The 19,265-nt window shown below is 36.6% G+C and overlaps 1 protein-coding gene across 4 annotated transcripts in view; it reads left to right on the forward strand.

Annotated features, from left to right (window-relative positions):
* Positions 1–19,265, forward strand: part of ATG4C (autophagy related 4C cysteine peptidase) — a 79,866-nt gene that overhangs the window by 10,910 nt on the left and 49,691 nt on the right. For all 4 annotated transcript variants that reach the window (XM_045199465.3, XM_045199464.3, XM_045199466.3 and 1 more), the window contains exons 2-3: positions 6,398–6,541; positions 10,876–10,959. In XM_045199465.3, the coding sequence (XP_045055400.1) occupies positions 6,466–6,541; positions 10,876–10,959 (160 nt within the window). In that variant the 5' untranslated portion in view covers positions 6,398–6,465. The remainder of the gene's footprint in view (positions 1–6,397; positions 6,542–10,875; positions 10,960–19,265) is intronic.

Below are 19,265 nucleotides of genomic sequence, written 5' to 3' on the forward strand. Positions count from 1 at the left end.
GATAATTTGTTACTAAAAATGCAAGCAGGTAGAAAAGTTTGCAGTAGATGAAAAACTTAGAGCGGATCTCACAGTTCATTATATTTTATTGTGTAGCTAAAAGTACATCAAAAATTCTAAGTCAATATCTGTACTTCATCTTGCTGCAGAATTATTTGGGGAAGATGCTCAAGCATTGCACATGCTGGAAGTCTGCAGTGTTTTTATTTTTCATACTGTGTTACTGAGATGTGTTCTGTAGAATCCCCCCTTTAAGTTCTGTCTGCCAGGCGCTTTTACTTGGCTTTAATTGTCAGTGGATAAAATATTCTATCTACTGCCATATGGGAGAGGCTGATTACCTTCATCTGCCCTTCAAGGACATCGATTTGAGTACCCATTTACATTTATCAGTTTATAATTTATTGACTGTCTAATGCGTGGTTCTGGTTAGAAAAGTGACTCTCTAAAAATGACATCTGGGTCTCAATCGGTGATTTTCATACCACATGTGGTAGCTCTGCCTCCCAAAAGGGCTCTGCTTAGTTTTCACTCTGCTTTTCACCTCTTTTACAATAAAGTTTAGTAATAAGCCTCATCTGGTAGCTTTATCTGTGTTTACTGAGATCAAATAAAAGAGTTTTCTCCTTTTTAATGCTATCGTCTTTTAATTAAAAATGGATTTGTCCCAATGTAATAGCAAACAGAAATGTGGAAATGGTGGATGGAATGATTTGTTCTAGTATGCATTAGTGAAGAAAATTTACTCGAAAAATTTACTAATTTTCCTAAAGTTTTAAGAAATAAACTATAAACCCACTCTAAAAAGTGTTTGGAAATTGTGAAGAATGTTATTTTGATGATTTTCCAGGCTGAGGCCCTGACAGCACTACATAAAATAAACAACAATTTTGGCATATGAGTTTGATCACTGGGCCAGTCACACCGAGTATTTTAGGTGCCTTAGGAGATTAAAGTATGCTGGATAATGCGTAAATTATCACTTCACTTTATACTTGATAAGCAGTGAATTTTAACTTGTTTTTTATTTTTAAAACCATCGTAAAAGCTTTGGGAAAGGGACATTGTGGGTGAGGGTGGTTTAGAATGTTGCATTGAGACTCCTACAGTTCAGTGTGGTTTCTTCATTTGTGTTTTTTGTTCATTTGTGGTTACACTAAATACTGTTTGTCTTGCCTCTCCTTGGCTTATCTCACACAAATGTAAATAAGATTTTAATGGACTGAATAGACTCAAGTATTCATTTATTCTTTTTCCTCTGTGCAAATCTTACCACACTTATTTTTAGGAGAAACAACAGTTACGAATTAAGAGCTGTCTGCCATTTTATTCATTCAAAGTTGCCCTGGGGAGTTACACTGAGGAAGTTAAAGTTTCCTACATGACTAAACAGCTGAATGCAATGTCTTTAAGAACCACAAGAATCAAATTGTTTATCTTAAAAAGGAAAAAGCCCTTTGTCTCAGCATTTTTATCTTTCTTAAGTTGTTTAGGCATTTTGTAATAGACTGTCCTCACTGCAAATTTGTTAGTCAAGCAGTTTTTGTTGTTTTGTTAGAATTTAATATAACCTGGACACATTTGTAATTTTATGTACTTAATTTTTCATTTGAGTAATTTATTTTTGAATAATGTTATTTTAAGAGGCTTAATGTAAGCAATTTAAATAATAAAGAAAGTAGAAATGGTGCTTCATCTCAGAGATTCCACTTTCAACAGTATGGATGTCTAGACATTGCTTTATGCATGTATTTATGTGGGGGGGGCAGAGGTATGTACATACGAAATACATATGCATTTGGACGCATAAATCGTACTCCTGCTGTTCTTTTTCTCTGTGCCCTGGTACCTCTTTTTAAACATCATTGGTAAACTTCTTTATTTTTAGAGCAATTTTAGATTCACAGCAAAATGGAAAGTATACAGAGTTCCCACATACCTCCTGCCTTCCAATGTACACAACTTCCTCCACCGCCCACATCACTGTCAGCAAATGGTTCATTTGTTACAGTCAGGGAACCTACAATGACACGTTCTCCCCCAAAGGCCATAGTTTACATTAGGGTTCACTTTTGATGCTGTACGTTTTACGGGTTTGGATAAATGTCCGACATGTATCCACAATTACAGTATCATACACAGTTTCACTATTCTAAAACTCCTGTGTTCTGCCCACTCATCCTCTTCCCATACTCCGATCCCCTGCCCTGCCCCCTGTCAAACCCTGCAACCACTGATCATTTTACTGTTTCCATGATTTTGCTTTTTCCAGATTATCATACAGTTGGAATCATACAGTATGTAGCTTTTTAAAATTGGCTTCTTTCACTTAGAATTATGCGTTTGGCTTTTCTTGATATCTTTTCATGGCTTGATAATTCCTTTTTAGTGCTGAATAATATTCCATTGTGTGGATATACCACACTTTATCCATTCACCTACTGAAGTACATGTGACTGTTTCCAGGTTTTTGCAGTGTGAATAAAACTGCTATAAACATCTGTATGCAGGTTTTTGGGTAGATGTAAGTTTTCATTTCATTTGGGTAAATTCCAAGAGCACAACTGCTAGATCATATCATGAGTATGTTTAGTTTTGTAAGAAGCTGCCAAACTGTCTTACAAAGTAGCTGTACCTCAAATTGCAAATAATATCTACCAGCAGTGAGAGAGAGTCTGCAAGCTTGTCAGCATTTGGTGTTGTCAGTGGTTTGGACTTCGGCCATTCTAATAGCTCGTAGTGGTATCTCACTATTGCTTGACGTCCCTGCTTCCATGTTGTGGAGCATATAGTCATATGCTTACTTGGTATCCGTGTATCTTCTTTGGTGAGGTTGTTGGCTCATTTTTAAATTGGGTTGTTGGGTTTTTTATTTTTGAGTTTTAAAAGTTCTTTGTATATTTTGGGAAACTGTCCTTTATTATTAAATGTGCCTTGTGCGAAAGTTTTCTCCCAGCCTGTAGCTTGTCTTCATTTTCTTGACGTTGTCTTTCTCAGAGCAGAAGTTTTTAATTTTAATGTAGCCCAGCTTGTCAAGTGTTTCTTTCAGGGAGTTGCGTTTGGTGTGGAATCTACGCAGTCATTGCTGTGTTCAAGATCATTTAGGTCTCCTGGGACTTTGTGCTTCACGTTTAGGAATATAATCCATTTGGTGTTAATTTGTGTGAAGAGTGTGTGATCCGTGTCTAGATTAATTTTTTTTGCATGTGGATGCCCTATTTTTCCAGCATCATTTGTTGAAAAGACTATGCTTTATTATACTGCCTTCACTCTTCTGTCACAGACCGGTCGATTATATTTATGTGGGTCTGTTTCTGTGCTGTCTTCTATTCCATTGATCTGTTTACCTGTTGTTTTGCTGAAACCACATTGTTGTGATTACCATAGTTTCATAGGAAGCCCTGAGGTTAGGTAGGGTCAGTGTTCCGCCTTTGCTCTTCCCCTTCCCCTGTTGGCTATTCCGGGTCTTTCCCCTCTGTGTGTAAATTTTACGATCAGTTTGTCAATATCCACAAAATAAGTAGCTGGGACTTCACTGAGATTGTATTGAATCTTCAGATTAAGTTGGGAAGAACATCTTGACAATATTGAGTCTTCCTATCCATGAATGTAGGGTATCTTTTTATTTTAGTTCTTTGTTGATCTCTCTCAGAGTTTTGTAGTCCTCCTCATACAGATCATATACATATTATTTTTTTTCAAAGAACCAGATTTTGGTTTTGTTGATTTTCTCTATTGATTCCATTCTTTTGGTCCTAGTTTTTATTGTTATTTTTTTCCTGCTTACTTTAGATTTAATTTACTCTTCTTTTTCTAGTTTCCTGAGGTGGACGTTTAGATTATTGATTCTAAGCCTTTTTTTTTTTTCTCTAATACATACATTCAAAGCTATAAATTTCCCTGCAAGGCTACTTTTGTTGCATCCCACACATTTTGATGTTAGATTTTCATTTCCATTTAGTTCAAAATACTTTAAAATTTCTCTTGAGATTTGTATGATTTAGAGTATGTTGTTTAATCTCAAAATGTTTAGGGATTTTCCAGCTATCTTTTCATTTCTGACTTTTAGTTTAGTTTCATTGTGGTAAGAGCAGACAGTGTATGATTTCTAATTTCTGCTCTTTAATTTGCTTAGGGGTGTTTTATGGCCCAGAATGTGGTCTATGTTGGTGAATATTCTCTGTGAAATTGAGGAAAATGTGTGATCTGTCCCTGGGTGAGGAGTGTGTAGATGCCAATTACACCCAGTTGATCGGTGGCGCTGTTGAGTTCAACTATGTCTTCACCGACTTTCTGCCTGCCGCGTGTGCCCATTTCTGATGGAGGGGTGTTAGTCTCCAACTATCATAGTGGATTTAGGTATTTCTTCTCGCAGTTTTATCGATGTGGCCTCATATATTTTGATGTTCCCTGGATAGATTTTTATGGTGATAAATATATGTAGATGTACATATGTTCCTATGTAGATGTACATAGGAACCTGGCTGGGTGTATCTTTGGCATATCCCTGTTTCTCACCTTCCACATCCATTTTATCCCCAAGACTTAACTGAATTTTTGACGTGTTTCCTCATGTCTGTATCTCTCCATCTCCACTGCTCCAGTCCAAGCTACAATCAGTTTTCTTACTCTTGCACCATCTATTCTTGTCCCTCTTCAGTTTATTCTCTCTGCTGCTTCATAGAATCTGATTCTGATATTTCTGTTTGAAACCAGTTGCTCTTAGGATAAAGAACAAAATTCTTAACATGGTCTACAGTGCTCTGTGTCCTCTGACCCCCGTCTGGCCCTGTAGTTACATCTGGTGCCACTTTTTTGGACATTCTGGGCTCCAGTCACATCGGTTTTTACATTCTTCCAGTGGACCATGCTTTCTCCTGCCTCAACTGTAGTGTATAATTAGTTACTTTTAATATTGGGTTGGCCAAAAAGCCTGTTACATTTTTTCCATACTACAATGGTTCTGGTAGGGCTTAGTTGTCTTGAACTTCATTTGAAACAATTTTGTTAGATTGTATTGTGATAGCTATCATATCAGCGTGCATTAAAAAAAAAACTTACCAAAACTGGTTAATTTTTGTGCAACCAACCATTTTAATACTGTAGATGGAAGAAGATACGCAATATTCTTAGCTTATTATACTTCATTATTTCAAGAAAGGTAAAATGCAACTGAAATGCAAAGAAAAAGATTTGTGCAGTGTATGGAAGTGCTGTGACTGAGCGAATGTGCCAAGAATGGTTTGTGAAGTTTCTTGGTACTATTGAAATTTTGGCCAAATAATTCTTTGCTGTCGGGCTCTCTTAGGCATTGGAAGATGTTTAGCAGCATCCCTGGCTTCTACCCACTAGAAACCAATAGTGGGAGATAGCTGACATGCTCAAAATATCCAAATCAATAAAGTTATTAGTGAAAATATGTCTTTTATTTTACAGAAAAAAACACATGTACTTTTTGGCCAACCCAATACATACTGTAAAATGGAATGTCTATTGTTAGGGAAGGGGATGCATCAGTACTTTTGAGTAGATATTTGTAACCCTGAAATGGTGATGTTCCGTGCAGCATTCTTTTCTTGAAAAGTAAACTGTCTGTGAATTATTGCATATAAGCTCAAGCATCTTCAGTTATAATTTATTCTTCTTTCAGATTATATCACACATCTCTGTTTTCCCTCAAGTTAGTTATAAGACAAACAGTTATGAGCTACATTTATTCTTATTTCAAAGTAAGAAAACATTTTCTGTTGTAAATTCAAGCCATTCCGCTTAAATGCTGCAGTATTAGGAACTACCTCAATTTAAACATTAAAACAAAATATTTAGGCTTTATATTAAAGTAGTGACTTAAACCATATGAGTGGAAGCCTCCATTCTGAAGATCTTCATCATTTGAAATAAGACTTGAAATCAACCTTCTCTAATTACAAATAAAACAAACCTTGAATAGTCTCACAAGTGCCAAAGTTGAGCTTTGTTACTGTTTTTAATTATGAATACCTGAGGGAGGTTATTGTTCAGTTGTTTTTAATTGATTTGGGTGGCGGGAGAGAGAGATTGACTTGGTGGTGCTCCGCTTAGTCACGTGCTCGCTGGCCGATTCTTGCGCTTGCCCAGACCAGGGTCCCACCTGCCTCCTTGGCTGTCAGGACGACACCCTAACCCGGTGGTCTGCTCGCCTGTTGGCTCGTTTTGTGTGAAAATGTACACTTTTTATATTTGGTAGTAGATGGTCTGCTTATTTAAAATACTTATCGAATATATTATAGTCTCTTCTGTAGAATGAGAAATTGGTTTGCTCATTTCAAGTGCAAATTTTATTTAATCACTTAAAGAACTTTAGCAGGTATTGTACCATTTCATATGGACTTGTTTTTCTTTAATTTTTTCCTTTCAGTCAGTATAAAAGATTAAACTCTACAGAAGAATGCAATCGAGTGATGGCTTTTTCTTTAGAATTTGAATATGGAGGCCACAGGAACAGAGGAAGTTGACAAGCTAAAAACTAAATTTATATCTGCTTGGAACAACATGAAATATAGTAAGTATTGTGATTTTAAAATTGTATAAATCCAAAGCCATACATGAAGATGTGTATCATCCTGCTTATTAAGTCACTGACAGTTGCTTAAGTTTACATAAATGAAATATTTATGTAAAGACTAGAGATAAGAATATATCTCCTGAGAAACAGCCAAATACCATCATAAACAATGCTTAGAAACTCAAGCAAATTATGTGGTCTTTTTAAAAAAAATACATATTCCAAACAGAATTTATTCAGGAGATGGTAATACCTCCATTTTTAGACTAAATTTCAGACAACCTCATGTATGACTAGGAAGCAAGCAAAATAGGCCCCTGCACGCTCCGAGAAGTACCCTCAGATCCTCATTTTAAGCCTAGTTACTCTTGGTTTGCAAACAAATCCAGTAAGGATCATGTAGTGGTTTTTTTTTTTTATCACTTTTTATTTATTTATAATTTAAATTTTTTTCCTTATAGCTGACTTTCAACATTATATTATTTTCAGGTGTACAGCATAGTGGTTATATAACTTATCACCCAGCTGGCACATAACATAGCTATGACAATATTATTGACTGTGTTCTTTATGCTGTACTTTACGTCCGTGTGACTGTTTTGTAACTGCCAATTTGTACTTCCTAATGCCTTTACCTTTCACCCAGTCTCCCAACCCCCTGCCATCTGGCAACAGGTCATGTGGTAGTTTTGAAGCCCATTTCAGAGTAGAAACAAGAGATAAAGAAACCTCAAGAATGGAGAAATAGCAGAACTAGTTTCAACAGCAGGAAGTTCATATCCATAATATAAAAATGATCAAATTTAGTAAAATTCCTTGGTATTGCAAATTCAGGTAAAACATGTTGGCAGTTGACTCTTGGTTCACTGGAAGTCATTGCCAGCTAGTTATTTAGACAGTTATAATTTCATAATAATAGCATGACATTGCATTTTGAAAATTATGAACATTAATTTTTAAAGTTGAGATGCAATTTATGTACTATGCAATGCTGTCTTTTAAGGTATATGAGCTGGTGGTTTTTAGTATATTCATAAGGTTTTGCAACCATCATCACTATCTAATTCTAGAATACATTTTTTCCTTTTTATTAAATTTATTGGGGTATAACATTGGTTAACAAAGTTATACAGGTTGCCCGTGTACAATTCTACCACACATCATCAGTACACTGTGTCGTGCATTTACCACCCCAAGTCGAATCTCCATCCATCACTATTTTCCTCCCTATACCACCTCTGCCGCCCCCTGCTCCCCAGAACATTTATATCATCCCACAAAGCAACCCCATGCTCATTAGCAGCCACTCCCTGCTCCTCCCCAGCTACTTGCAGCCACTGTCAACCACCAGTCTATTTTCTCTCTCTCTGGATTTCCCTGTCTGGACATGAAACAACTTGTGGTTTTTTGTGTCTGACTCTTTTCACTTAACATAATGTTTTCAACGTTCGCCCATGTTGTAGCATGTGTATATCCGTGCTTCATTTTTTTACATGGCTGAATAGTATTTCTTTGTATAGTTACACATTCTCTTTACTCAGTCATCAGTTGATGGATTTTCAGATTGTTTCTACTTTTGGCTAATATTAATAGTGCTGCTATGAACATTGCATACAAGTTTTTGTGTGAATATATGTTTCCAGTTGTCTTGGGTATATATCTGGGTGTAGAGTTGCTGGATCACGTTAACTCCAAGTTTAACTTCTGAGGAACTGCCAGACTGTTTTCCAAAGTGGCTGCACCATTTTACATTCCCACCCTCAATGTTTGAGGGCTTGAATTACTCCACATCCTCACCAACACTTGTTATTGTCCATCTTTTTTGGTTGCTTGTGTTTTTGATGTCTTATTTAAGAAATTGCTGCTTAAATCACAATCATGAAGATGTATGCCTATGTTTATTTTGAAGAGTTTTATCATTTTAGTTCTCATATTTAGGCCTTTGATTCATTTTGAGTTCAATTTTACAGTAATATGAGGTACAGGTCCACCTTCATTTAAAAATTTTTATTATTATTTATCTTTTAATCCTCACCCAAGGATTTGTTTTACTGGTTTTAGAGAGGGAGAGGAAGGGGAGGTGGAGAGAAATAGAGAGAGAAACAGTGATGAGAGAGAAACATCCATCCATTGCCTTCCATACACACCCCGACTAGGGATTGAACCTGCAGCCTAGATATGTGCTGTCACCCAGAATCAAACCTGCAACATTTTGGTGTGTGGGACGATGCTCCAGCCAACTGAGCCACCTGGCCAGGGATAACTTGACTTCCTTTTTAAAATATAAATAAGTAAATCATGCCTATGCTTTTTGACTTGTTTGCATCTTTTAAAGCCTTATTTGTGATTTTCAAATCAGTGACTTAATGGACTATTGATTTTCTGGTAACATTCTTTTTATGTAGATAGTCTCCGAAGATGGTCCTCAGTGAATCACATCTGTGTTGTCTCGTTTTCTAAGTGAATCTGGGCTGGCTTGTGCCGTACATTAGCTGATAGAATGAGATAGAGTTGTATTCATTCTAGGCCTAGTCCTTGCAAGGCACCTTGTACTTGCTCTGTTTCGGAGCTCTGATCTGTCACATAACTGATTTAGATGCCCTGCAGGAGAAACCATGTGGAAAGGCCACAGGAAGAAGAAAGGCCCTGGGACTGTGTAAGAGAGACGACTCTGTCTCAGCCGAGCTTCTCCATCTGCTTTTCACTACATTAAAAACTCTGAGCAAGACCAGCAGGAGAGCTGCTCAGATGAGCCCTGCCAACCCACAGAACTCCCACATAAGACTAAGAGTTTTTACTTCAAGTGACTAAGCTTTGGAGTCATTTGTTAAATAGGAACAGATAACCGAAACACGGCCTTAGTTCATCTCTTAAATGTTTTTTGTAATTCAGGGAAGGTTAACATAAAGTAAAATGAACAAATCTTAAACATACAATTTGGAAAGTGTGACACATATATACTCCTGTGAAACTAACAGTCTAATCAATATATTTCAACTTTCTTTCACCCCATAAAGTTTTCCTCCTCTTCCTTCTGGTCAGTACTCACCCCTCATAGACAATCACTGCTCTGGGTCAGTTTATTGAATGGCTCGTTTTCCAGACTTACTTGGTTTTCTTAACTTACTCAGTTTTATTTAATTAGTTTCATTTAGAAATCATAACAACATTTAGTTTGTCTCTGTCCCACCTCTGTGCTGCTATAGATTGAGATTTAGAGGTAAAAAGCAGAAGAGATTGAGGAACAGAAGAATGCCAATGACAATGTTCTTTTCAATACATGTAGGAATGTATTCACGGCTCTTTCCTGTTTATGCCCAGACTGAGTTATCCCATGCCTCCATGGATTTTATCTTTTATCTTTCCCTGTCTCTGCACCCTAGTTTTCTGGTTCAGTGTCAAGAAGCTGAGGCAGAGATAGTGGTACATTTCTTTCTTTCTCTCTCTTTTTTTTTTTAAAGATTTTATTTATTTCTTCTTACAGAGGGGAAGGGAGGGAGAAAGAGAGGGAGAGAAACATCAATGTGTGGTTGCCTCTCATGTACCCCCAACCGGACAGAGACCTGGCCTGCAGCCCAGGCATGTACCCCGACTGGGAATTGAACCAGTGACCCTTCGGTTTGCAAGCCAGCACTCAATCCACTGAGCCACACCAGCCAAGGCTAGTGGTACATTTGTTATAATCTTTTATAAATCTAAAATGAAAACTGGCCAACTATAAGTAAATAATTAAAACAGAACATTCTGTAAATTGAGATGAGGATGTCTGGAAGCTTTATATACGACTTTCAGAGATCCTCATTTGGCCAACGCGATGGGGTTATAATAGATTTCCCCAGGACACTTTAGAGGTACACTTTTATCATAAACACAACTGTACTGCCTGATCTTTCTTCTAAATAACTTCCTTAGAATATTCAAATAGTTTAAATCTTTTAATTAACTAAGATGGAAGGAAATATAAGACATGGGTAACACTTGTTGCCTTTGGGAAAACAGGTTGGTATCAAGGAAACTGAAGTAGAATTTGTGCATTTAAATTTTATACTGTAAGAACATCGTTACCTGTTTAAAAGTAAATTAAAATTCAAGTTTTTTTCCTCTCATTTTTTTAAGTGGATAGAATATGGTTAAACTACTTAACTGTATTTTAAAGTAGCATAAATGGCCTCTATTTTCAGTTCATTGCTGAAATATTTTGCTACTCTTGCAAAAAATTGCACATCTGTAGCTGAGAATTGCTTATTTGAAATTAAATAAAAGAAAATGTTGCTAGCCTTTTAGTGTTTAATCCTTTAATTGCAAAAGAGTTTTTCTCTTTTCTTGTTTAGGTTGGGTGTTGAAAACAAAGACATATTTTAGTAGAAATTCCCCTGTATTATTGCTCGGAAAATGTTACCATTTTAAATGTGAAGGTAAGTGCTAGATTTGTAACTCATTTAAAAATCTTTGTAGAAATTCATTGTGTAACTGTTTTCACAATTTTTTTTCTAGGTTAATCTATTTTTGGCACATTTGTTTTTACTTTAATTTTTAAAAATTGTGGTAAAGTACACATAACATAAAATTTACCAGCTGAGTCATTTTTAAGTGTAAGCTCAGTGGTGTTAATGCATTCTTCAGGTGGTGATGCCGTCGCCACCACTCATCGCCAGCACCTTTCATCTTGTAAAACCGAAACTCTGTTCCCGTTACACAGTGACTCTCAGTCCTCCTTTACCTCCGCCCCTAACAACCGCCATTCTACTTATAGGCCTGTGCTTTGGCACACTTCTTTTAAGAACCTATATTTTAGATAAGACATGATATATTGTCTATGGTTTGGGTTCTTGTGAACTACTTGAGGATGTGGATCATGCCATCTTTTGTTGTATTCCTCACAGTTTTGGACTTACTGTATGAGTGCTAGGTAGATATTATTTAAATTGGTAGCTTCATATTCTTTATCAGGTTCTCTGATAACTTTCAAGCAGTACCTTAGTTAACCTAAAAATGATAGATTTTCACGTGTTAAGGATGCTCCACTTTCTGAAGTTACTGACTTTATTTGTTGTTTCTGAAGGTCCTTATATGCCCATTCTTCAATGATGATCATATGTTGTCTTTTAATAATTTATGCCACTTGTCGATAGCCTGCTCCACTTCAGGCGTCATGGCAGGCCCTTTGGGAAATGTCTTTACTTCTCACCGCAAGCCTGCAAGGGAGATTCAGGTATCCCTGTTTTATGGGAGTGGAAGCTTAGAGAAGTTAAATAATTTGTCCAGAGTCACACAGGTATTAAATGGCAGAGCTGAAACATAAGCCAAGACTACGTCTCACTTTACTTATTTTTTAATTTTTAATTAAAATAGTTGACATACAACACTGTGTTAGTTTCAGATATAAAATATAGTGATTTGACATTCTTTATGATGTGATCCCCACAGTAAGTCTACTAACCATCTGTCACCACACAAAGTTATGACAATAATATTGACTATTGTTCTGACCAGAGGTTTGTACCCCTTACTCCCCTTCTAGCCAGAGGTTTGTACCCGTCCCTCTACTCTCCTCCCCTCTGGCAATCATCAGTTTGTTCTCCGTATATATGAGTCTGTTTCTGTTTTGTTTTATTTGTTCATTTTTTTTTAAAGATTATATATGTTTTTGGAAGAATACCTTGAACAGATCTTTGTAGTGGGCAACTGGGTGGTGGGGTCCTCAACTCAAGAGACAAAAAGTAAATAATATAGGAGATATGAATGAGACAAATAGAAGATTGTTTTGTTTTGAGTTAGGAGTGGGGATATAAGGAAGGAGAAGGATGTGGGAAGGAGGGAGAAATGAGAGAGAGGCAGAAAGATGATGTTAGACTGTGTGTCCATGGCGAAGGTTCCTCGTTGACACACCTTGATCTTCAGTAAAGTCAGTTCATGAAATGCTTGAGGTAAAAGGAGTTCTTTTGGAAAGGGGACGAATTTGTCATCTGGAATGAAAAAGACAACTCATCATTGCATGAGCTAGAAGTAGGGGGGAATGTGAAAGCTTCGGCTATGGAGAATTAGCAGAAATCTTGGGGCTTGCTTTGGATTTCTAAATGTTACAGAATTTTAGGTTCAAGCAAGTTTTCTAAGTTTTCAGAGAGATGGGGGTGGGTTACCCAGCTGGCTTCTTAACTACAATGATTACTCCTATTGAAAAACAAAATTCCAGGTTTCATTTAATTATTTTCAGTGATCACGTATCAAGTACATGCTGGCTGGGACATTGGTCTTGCCCAGGCGGAGCACATGGTAATCATAACTAAACGTATGCTGTAGAAAGATAACTGAGGGCTGTGCAGAAGAACAATTGGAAGTCAGTTAACAAGTGAGCTATGATGACTCTGATACAGGGCAGTGGGAATGGAAAGGAGAAGATGGAATTAAGATATTTTAAAGTAGAGCCAGTAGCATCTGAGAATTGATTGGATTTGGGATCTTGAGAGGCAGAGAGGAGATAAATTTAAAGACTGCTATCTTGGATGATGGGTAATGTTAGTAACCAAATGTGGTATCCTAGAGGAAGCATGGGTTTTGGAGGCATGTGTAGTGTTTGAAGAAGCCTGTTTAGAAATGAAGCAGGCTGTTCAGAATTGATTTGTTACTTATTTTCAAAGAAGTGACATTTGAGGCCAGTGGATAAGGTCATGTTGCTGGAAAGTATAGGTGGACAGTGTGCATCTTTAAGGATATACTTGTGCTTTGGTGAATGAAACTGAGACACATTAGGCAGTGTAAAGGACAAAATCCACAATAGCATATTATCATAAAGACCGAAGGAAAGAGATTTTTAGGAAGAAAGGGTTGGACAAAGTGCCTAATCCTCAAAAGAGGTTGAGCAGGAAATAGCCTGAGAAGAGGCTAGGATTTGTGAGTGTGAAATGCTCATGACTTTGAGAGAACAGTTTCGTTAGAGTGGTAGGGATAGAAAAGTAAAATTAACAGCGGCTAGCCTACATTTACTGAGAGTGGTCTGTGTTAGGCACCAAAGCCAAACTGTACTTTTTTAAAGCATTAGTGGTTATGATGTTGGGGTAGAGAGGAGTTTTTTATGTAGAACATAAAAACACAGCCTATCCAGGAAAATATGGATCAATTTGACCAAATAAAAATTTAAAATACCTACATGACAAAAGGCACCATGAACAAAGTCTACAAGGAAGTCAGAGAGAGAAGGTCTTTGCACGTGCTCCCTCTCATTCTCCGCCATCATCGGCCTGTGTGTGTGTGTGCAGGAGGATCTCCTTATCCATCTGCCACCTCTCCAGCTACATCTCAGACCAAAGATTAGTCTCCAAAATGATAAAGAACTACAGATTACTATGTAAAATACAAACAACCCAAGGAAAAAATGAGCCAAGAGAATGAACAGGTACTTTTTAAGTAGAAACTTAAATAGCAAACATAAGAAAATGCTCACCGTAGTAATAAAGGGAGTGAAAATTAAAATGAGGTAAAGATACTATTTCTTAGTCATCAGATTTGCAAGCTTTTAAATTTATCTCACTACCTTTTCTGAGCTACAAACTCTTCTCCTTATATTATGTAATTTTCTCTCCCAATGTACAATATAATGCTAGGCATTATATGAAGGTTTGTAGTATGTAAATCCAAATAGTCCTCCCAGGTAGTATTGTCTTGACCACCTATCAAACTTAAAAACTTTTTTTTTCAGGGTACCTGTGATAGAAACTAAGGATTTTACCTTATTTTAAGTAAGCCTCATTTTTCCACAGATACCCTGCCCCCATCTGGCCATGGGGATTTTCTAGATTTTCTTTCAGATGGCTCAGGACATGATGGGTCCAGAGGTCATTAAGGAAAAACTGTAATTTGGGGTTATCTCTAGTATATCAGTTCTATTTAGGAACCAAACTGTTTTAACACGGACAGAGATAAGGCTCTCTCCTTCCCAATTTGGGGCTGAAGGACATCCATAGACAGCCTAGCCTAGGAACAAAAATAGTACATGGAAAAAAGGGAAATAAAAACTTTTCAAGAAGTAAAGCGTGTAGCCCAGAGGCTAGAAAATAATAAAAGCTTGTTTTCTGACCTGAAGCCAGCCCGGGGTTGGAGCTCTGCCTGGGGCTCTCCGTGTAGGACAGAAGGAAGGGCATGAGAATAATACAGCAAGGGGTCCTGCTGTATGTGCTCTTGCTTCCTGTGCTGGCCGCCATCTCTGCTGTTTTCAGGATCTGTGTTGCTCCAGAACTTGCCAAGATTATGGCCAAATGTTGTGGAACTAAGATCCCAGAATTTGGAATTTTTTGAAATATGGTTTTTGACGTTTACTAAAAAGTGACAAGTAGAAAGCAGTAAGGTATTTAGAAGTGTATTACTTAATTTTAAAAAATTTGGACATTTCTAGGTTTTGCTCTATTACTGATTTTTAATTTAATTCCACTGTAGTCAGAGAACATACTTTCAGTCTTTAATCTCTTTGAAGTTATTGAGACTTGCTTTATGGTCTAAATATAGTATAACTTGGTAGATGTTCTTTGCATTCTTGAAGAAAATATATCTTCTATTGTTGAGTGTTATATAGGGATTACTAGTCAAGTTAATTGATGTTCTGTTCAAGTCTTCTCTATCCTTACTCTTAATCCTACTTGTTCTACCAATTATTGTGAGAGATAATGAAATCTTTGACTATAATTGTGGATTTGTCTATTTCTCCTTGCAATTCTACCAGTTCTTGCTTCATTGATTTTTAAAAATATTTTTATATATTTATTTTTTTAGAGAGAGAGGAAGGGAGGGAGAAAGAGAGGGAGAGAAACTTCAATCAATTGTCTCTTACACGCCCCCAGTGGGGGACCTGGCCTGCAACCCAGGCATGTCCCCTGGCTGGGAATTGAACTGGCATCCTTTTGGTTTGAAGGCCGGTACTCAATCCTCTGATCCACACCAGCCAGGGGCTGCTTCATTGTTTTTGAAGCTCTGTTATTGGGTACATAAACATAGAATTTTTATGGTCTGTTAATTAATAGATCCCTTTGTAATGATAAAAAATTGTGGTGATATTCTTTGGTCTTAAATCTGTGTGTGATATTAATGATATATAGCTTCCTTTTGCTTAGGGTTACATGGCATATATTTTTAAATTCTTTACACTTTATTTGTATCTTTATATTTAAATTGTGTTTTTTTTGTTTTATAGAAAGTAGATAGTTGGATTTTGCATTTTTATCCAGTCTGACAATCTCTGCCTTTTAAACTATTGTTTAGACTATTCACATTTATTGTGATTGTTAATGTGCTTATGTTGAAATCTATCATCCAACTATTTGCTTTCTATTTGTTACATCTGCTCTTTGTTTTCTTTTCCTCTTTTTCTGACTTCTTTCAGATTGAGAATTTGTTGATTCCATTTTATCTCTTTGTTGGCTTATTAGCTATAACTTTTCTTTTATATGTAGGTTTCTGGTATACAATTCTACAATACATCGTTTGTATACAACTTTTTATTGCGTTATTTTAGTGGTTACTTTAAGGTTTTAGTATCCATCTTTGACTTATCACAGCTTATCTGTAAGTGATACTATACCAGTTCACACAGAGTATGAGAACCTTGTACAGCATACACAGTGTTCTCCACTTCCCCTGCCCCCGTTTGGATGCTGCTGGTGTCACACATGGTACTTATTTGTATGTTAGACACCCCACAATACATTGCTCTCATTTTTGTTTAAATAGTCAAATGTCCTTTAAAGAGATTAAGTATAAAGAAAAAAATTATGTATTTGCTTAAGCAGTTATCACTTCTGTGTTCTGCATTCCTTTGTGTGAATCCACATCTCCATGTGTTACTACTTTCCTTCTGCCGGAAGGACTTCCTTTCACATTTCTTACAGTGCAGGTGATGTATTTTACTAGTTTGTTTGACTTTGAAAAAGTCAATATTTTACTTTCATTTTTGAAAGATATTTTTGCTAGGTATAGAATTCTGGGTCAATGGTTTTTTTTTTTTTTTTTCTTTCAGTAGCTTTGAGAATGTTGCCCCATTATCATCTTGCCTGTTTTATTTACAATGAGAAATCTGATGTCACACTTATCTTTCTATGTACATAATGTCCTTTTTTTTTCTTTCTTTCTTGATTGCTTTAAAAATTTTTTTATCACTAGTTTGGACCAATTTGATTATGTAGTGCATTAGTGTAGTTTTATTCATTTTTCTTGTGCTTTGGTTTTGTTGAACTTCTTGAACCTTTTGGTTTATAGGTTTCATCAAATTTGAAAGCTTTTTAGACATGTTGTCTTAAAATACCTTTTCTGTTTCTCCCTCTATTCTCTCTCCTGGGTCTCCAATTACACCTACAGGGTGGGGAAAAAGTAGGTTTACAGTTGGTCATATGAAAAATAATACAATAAATAATAATATAAAAATAAACTTCATATACTCACAATTGTAAACCTACTCTTGCCCACACCTGTGTGTGTGTATGTACATATATATATATGTGTGTGTGTGTGTGTGTGTATATATATATATAATTACATTTAATATATCTATGAAACTAAAACCTGAGTTGGAAAAATTCTGTCCACAATGAAATTAGCTTGAAAACTTGTTCGTTAAGACTGGTATGATGCATTTTCCCCCTATTTGGGGATAGGAAGGAGAAGTGAATTTTTATACAAAAGTAATGCAGGACAAAAGTTTACGGTGGAGTAAATCTGACAAAATACAATTAAATTTAAATGTAGATACACTCTAATGTCGGTAGGGGATGAGCTTTTACTTCTTCCAAGAATAACTTCCAAAGTAGTATGCATTGTTTCAGGCCTATCTCCCTCTCTCTCTCTCTCCACCTCCTCTCTCTCCCCCTCCCTCTTTTCTAACCTTATCTGAGAAATGCTTATTGATTTTTGAGAGAGGGGAAGAAAAGGAGAGAGACAGGGAGAGAGACATTGTTCAGGCACCTCTTATATATGCCCCGACCAGGACTGAACCCACAACCCAGGCATGTGCCCCAACCGGGAATCGAACCCGTGACCTTTCAGTTCACAGAATGGCGCTACAACCAACTAAGCCACGCCAGCCAGATCAGGCCTTTATCTCATAAAAATATACTTTTTTTCCTAGAAACATTCAATAAAAGTGCCTCTCCATTATGTTCAACAATGTCTTATCAACCGAAATTCAGCAAATGAAGATAAATACTTTTTTCTGGGATTTCTTCTTTGCTAACTGACTTTCTGTTTATCTATCTACTCTAAGATTAAAATGGAAGTTAAAAATTCACATTTAGGTCCCTGAAATTAATATATAACTGACACCAGTTTATTAACCTGATCACTGAAAAGGCGAGTCAAATGACTGAAATTATGTATGACTAGAATGCTTTTAGCAGAACGGGGTCTGTCACTCACCCCTTGGCACCCCAGTTGTACTCACCACTGGACTGTGGTTCTCAGGTTAGGCTGCTGACTGTGTATCATCTAGAAATATTGTTGAGCATGAGCTATACTTTTTAGTAAGGCTCCCAGGAGATACATGAAGGGGAAGGGAAATAGAAGAAAATGTCACAGTAAGTTAAATCTATAAAAGTGTAGTTTTTCCTTAGTTAAAATGTCAATTGATTAAGCATTATAATTTTTCTTATGTTCCGTGAACTGCTTGAGTGTGATATCATATTAGATACTCTAACTTCCATAGGTGAGATCTGAGGAGTGGGTTATAGAATGCTGTCCTTGATATAGTACCTATAATCAAACCTGGCAGGCACCTGTTATAAATCTCCTTTATCATAATGTAAAAAGTTTAGAATAAGATTTCAGTGTTTTATTTTCTTAAGCAATAAAAAGCAGCTGAGATCTTCTATTTCTACTATTCATTTACTATAATAAAATGTAATGCCTTATATAATATTGAAGGAAGAGCATTTTATTGTGATGAATGAAAGCCAGTGATAAATACTTGTTCAGGAGACAGTGTGACCAAACAGATGTGTTTGAGTCAGAGGAGTGATTTGTGCCAGGGCTGCCCATTCACTGACAAGGGGTGGGTGGGGTGGGCGAAAGGTCTCTCTGGGTCTCAGTATCCTCATCTGGAGAATAAAAGAGTTTTGTTGTAAGATTCTCTCATATCCAAAAAACAAATAACACATCTTCAACACTTTAACTCTCATTGCATGTTTAAATAAGATTAGCATTTCATTACTCAAGGGAGAACCTCAGAGAATACTTTCTATTTATTTCTAAATGTTATTAATTTTGTTCTTTACGTTATTTGACACTCATCGCCACCCAGTCTCATTCACGCTGCTCTCTCTGCCTATAGAACCTTTGTCTGTACCTTCCTCTTTGTCTTAGCAAGCTTAACTCTGGCCCCCAAGCCCTAATTTACCTCCAGGATATCTTTGCCAGCAGCCATGTTACAAAGCTTGTCCCTTTTTGTACAGTCACATGGCTGAGTTACCACTTGTTACAAGGTATCAGTTGCTCACAGGGTATCCCCCTCATAAAAAGTAAGATTCTCCAGTGAAGGGAGGGCTCTCACTTCTCTCCTACTTCCAGCTGCTGAGCACAGCAGCTGGGACAAAGTAGGTGTTCAGTGAGTGTTTGACAGATTTTTAAAAATAACTTAGAACTGGAAGATAAATCTCACTACAGAGATTTATTTGGTACAGAGACAAGTTCAAATTTATCTGCAGTCATACTGGCATGATGATAGTCTTTTGAGATCCCTTAGAGCAGT

The sequence above is a fragment of the Desmodus rotundus genome, chromosome 3 (assembly GCF_022682495.2).
Source record: "Desmodus rotundus isolate HL8 chromosome 3, HLdesRot8A.1, whole genome shotgun sequence".
Taxonomy (NCBI): Eukaryota; Metazoa; Chordata; class Mammalia; order Chiroptera; family Phyllostomidae; genus Desmodus; species Desmodus rotundus.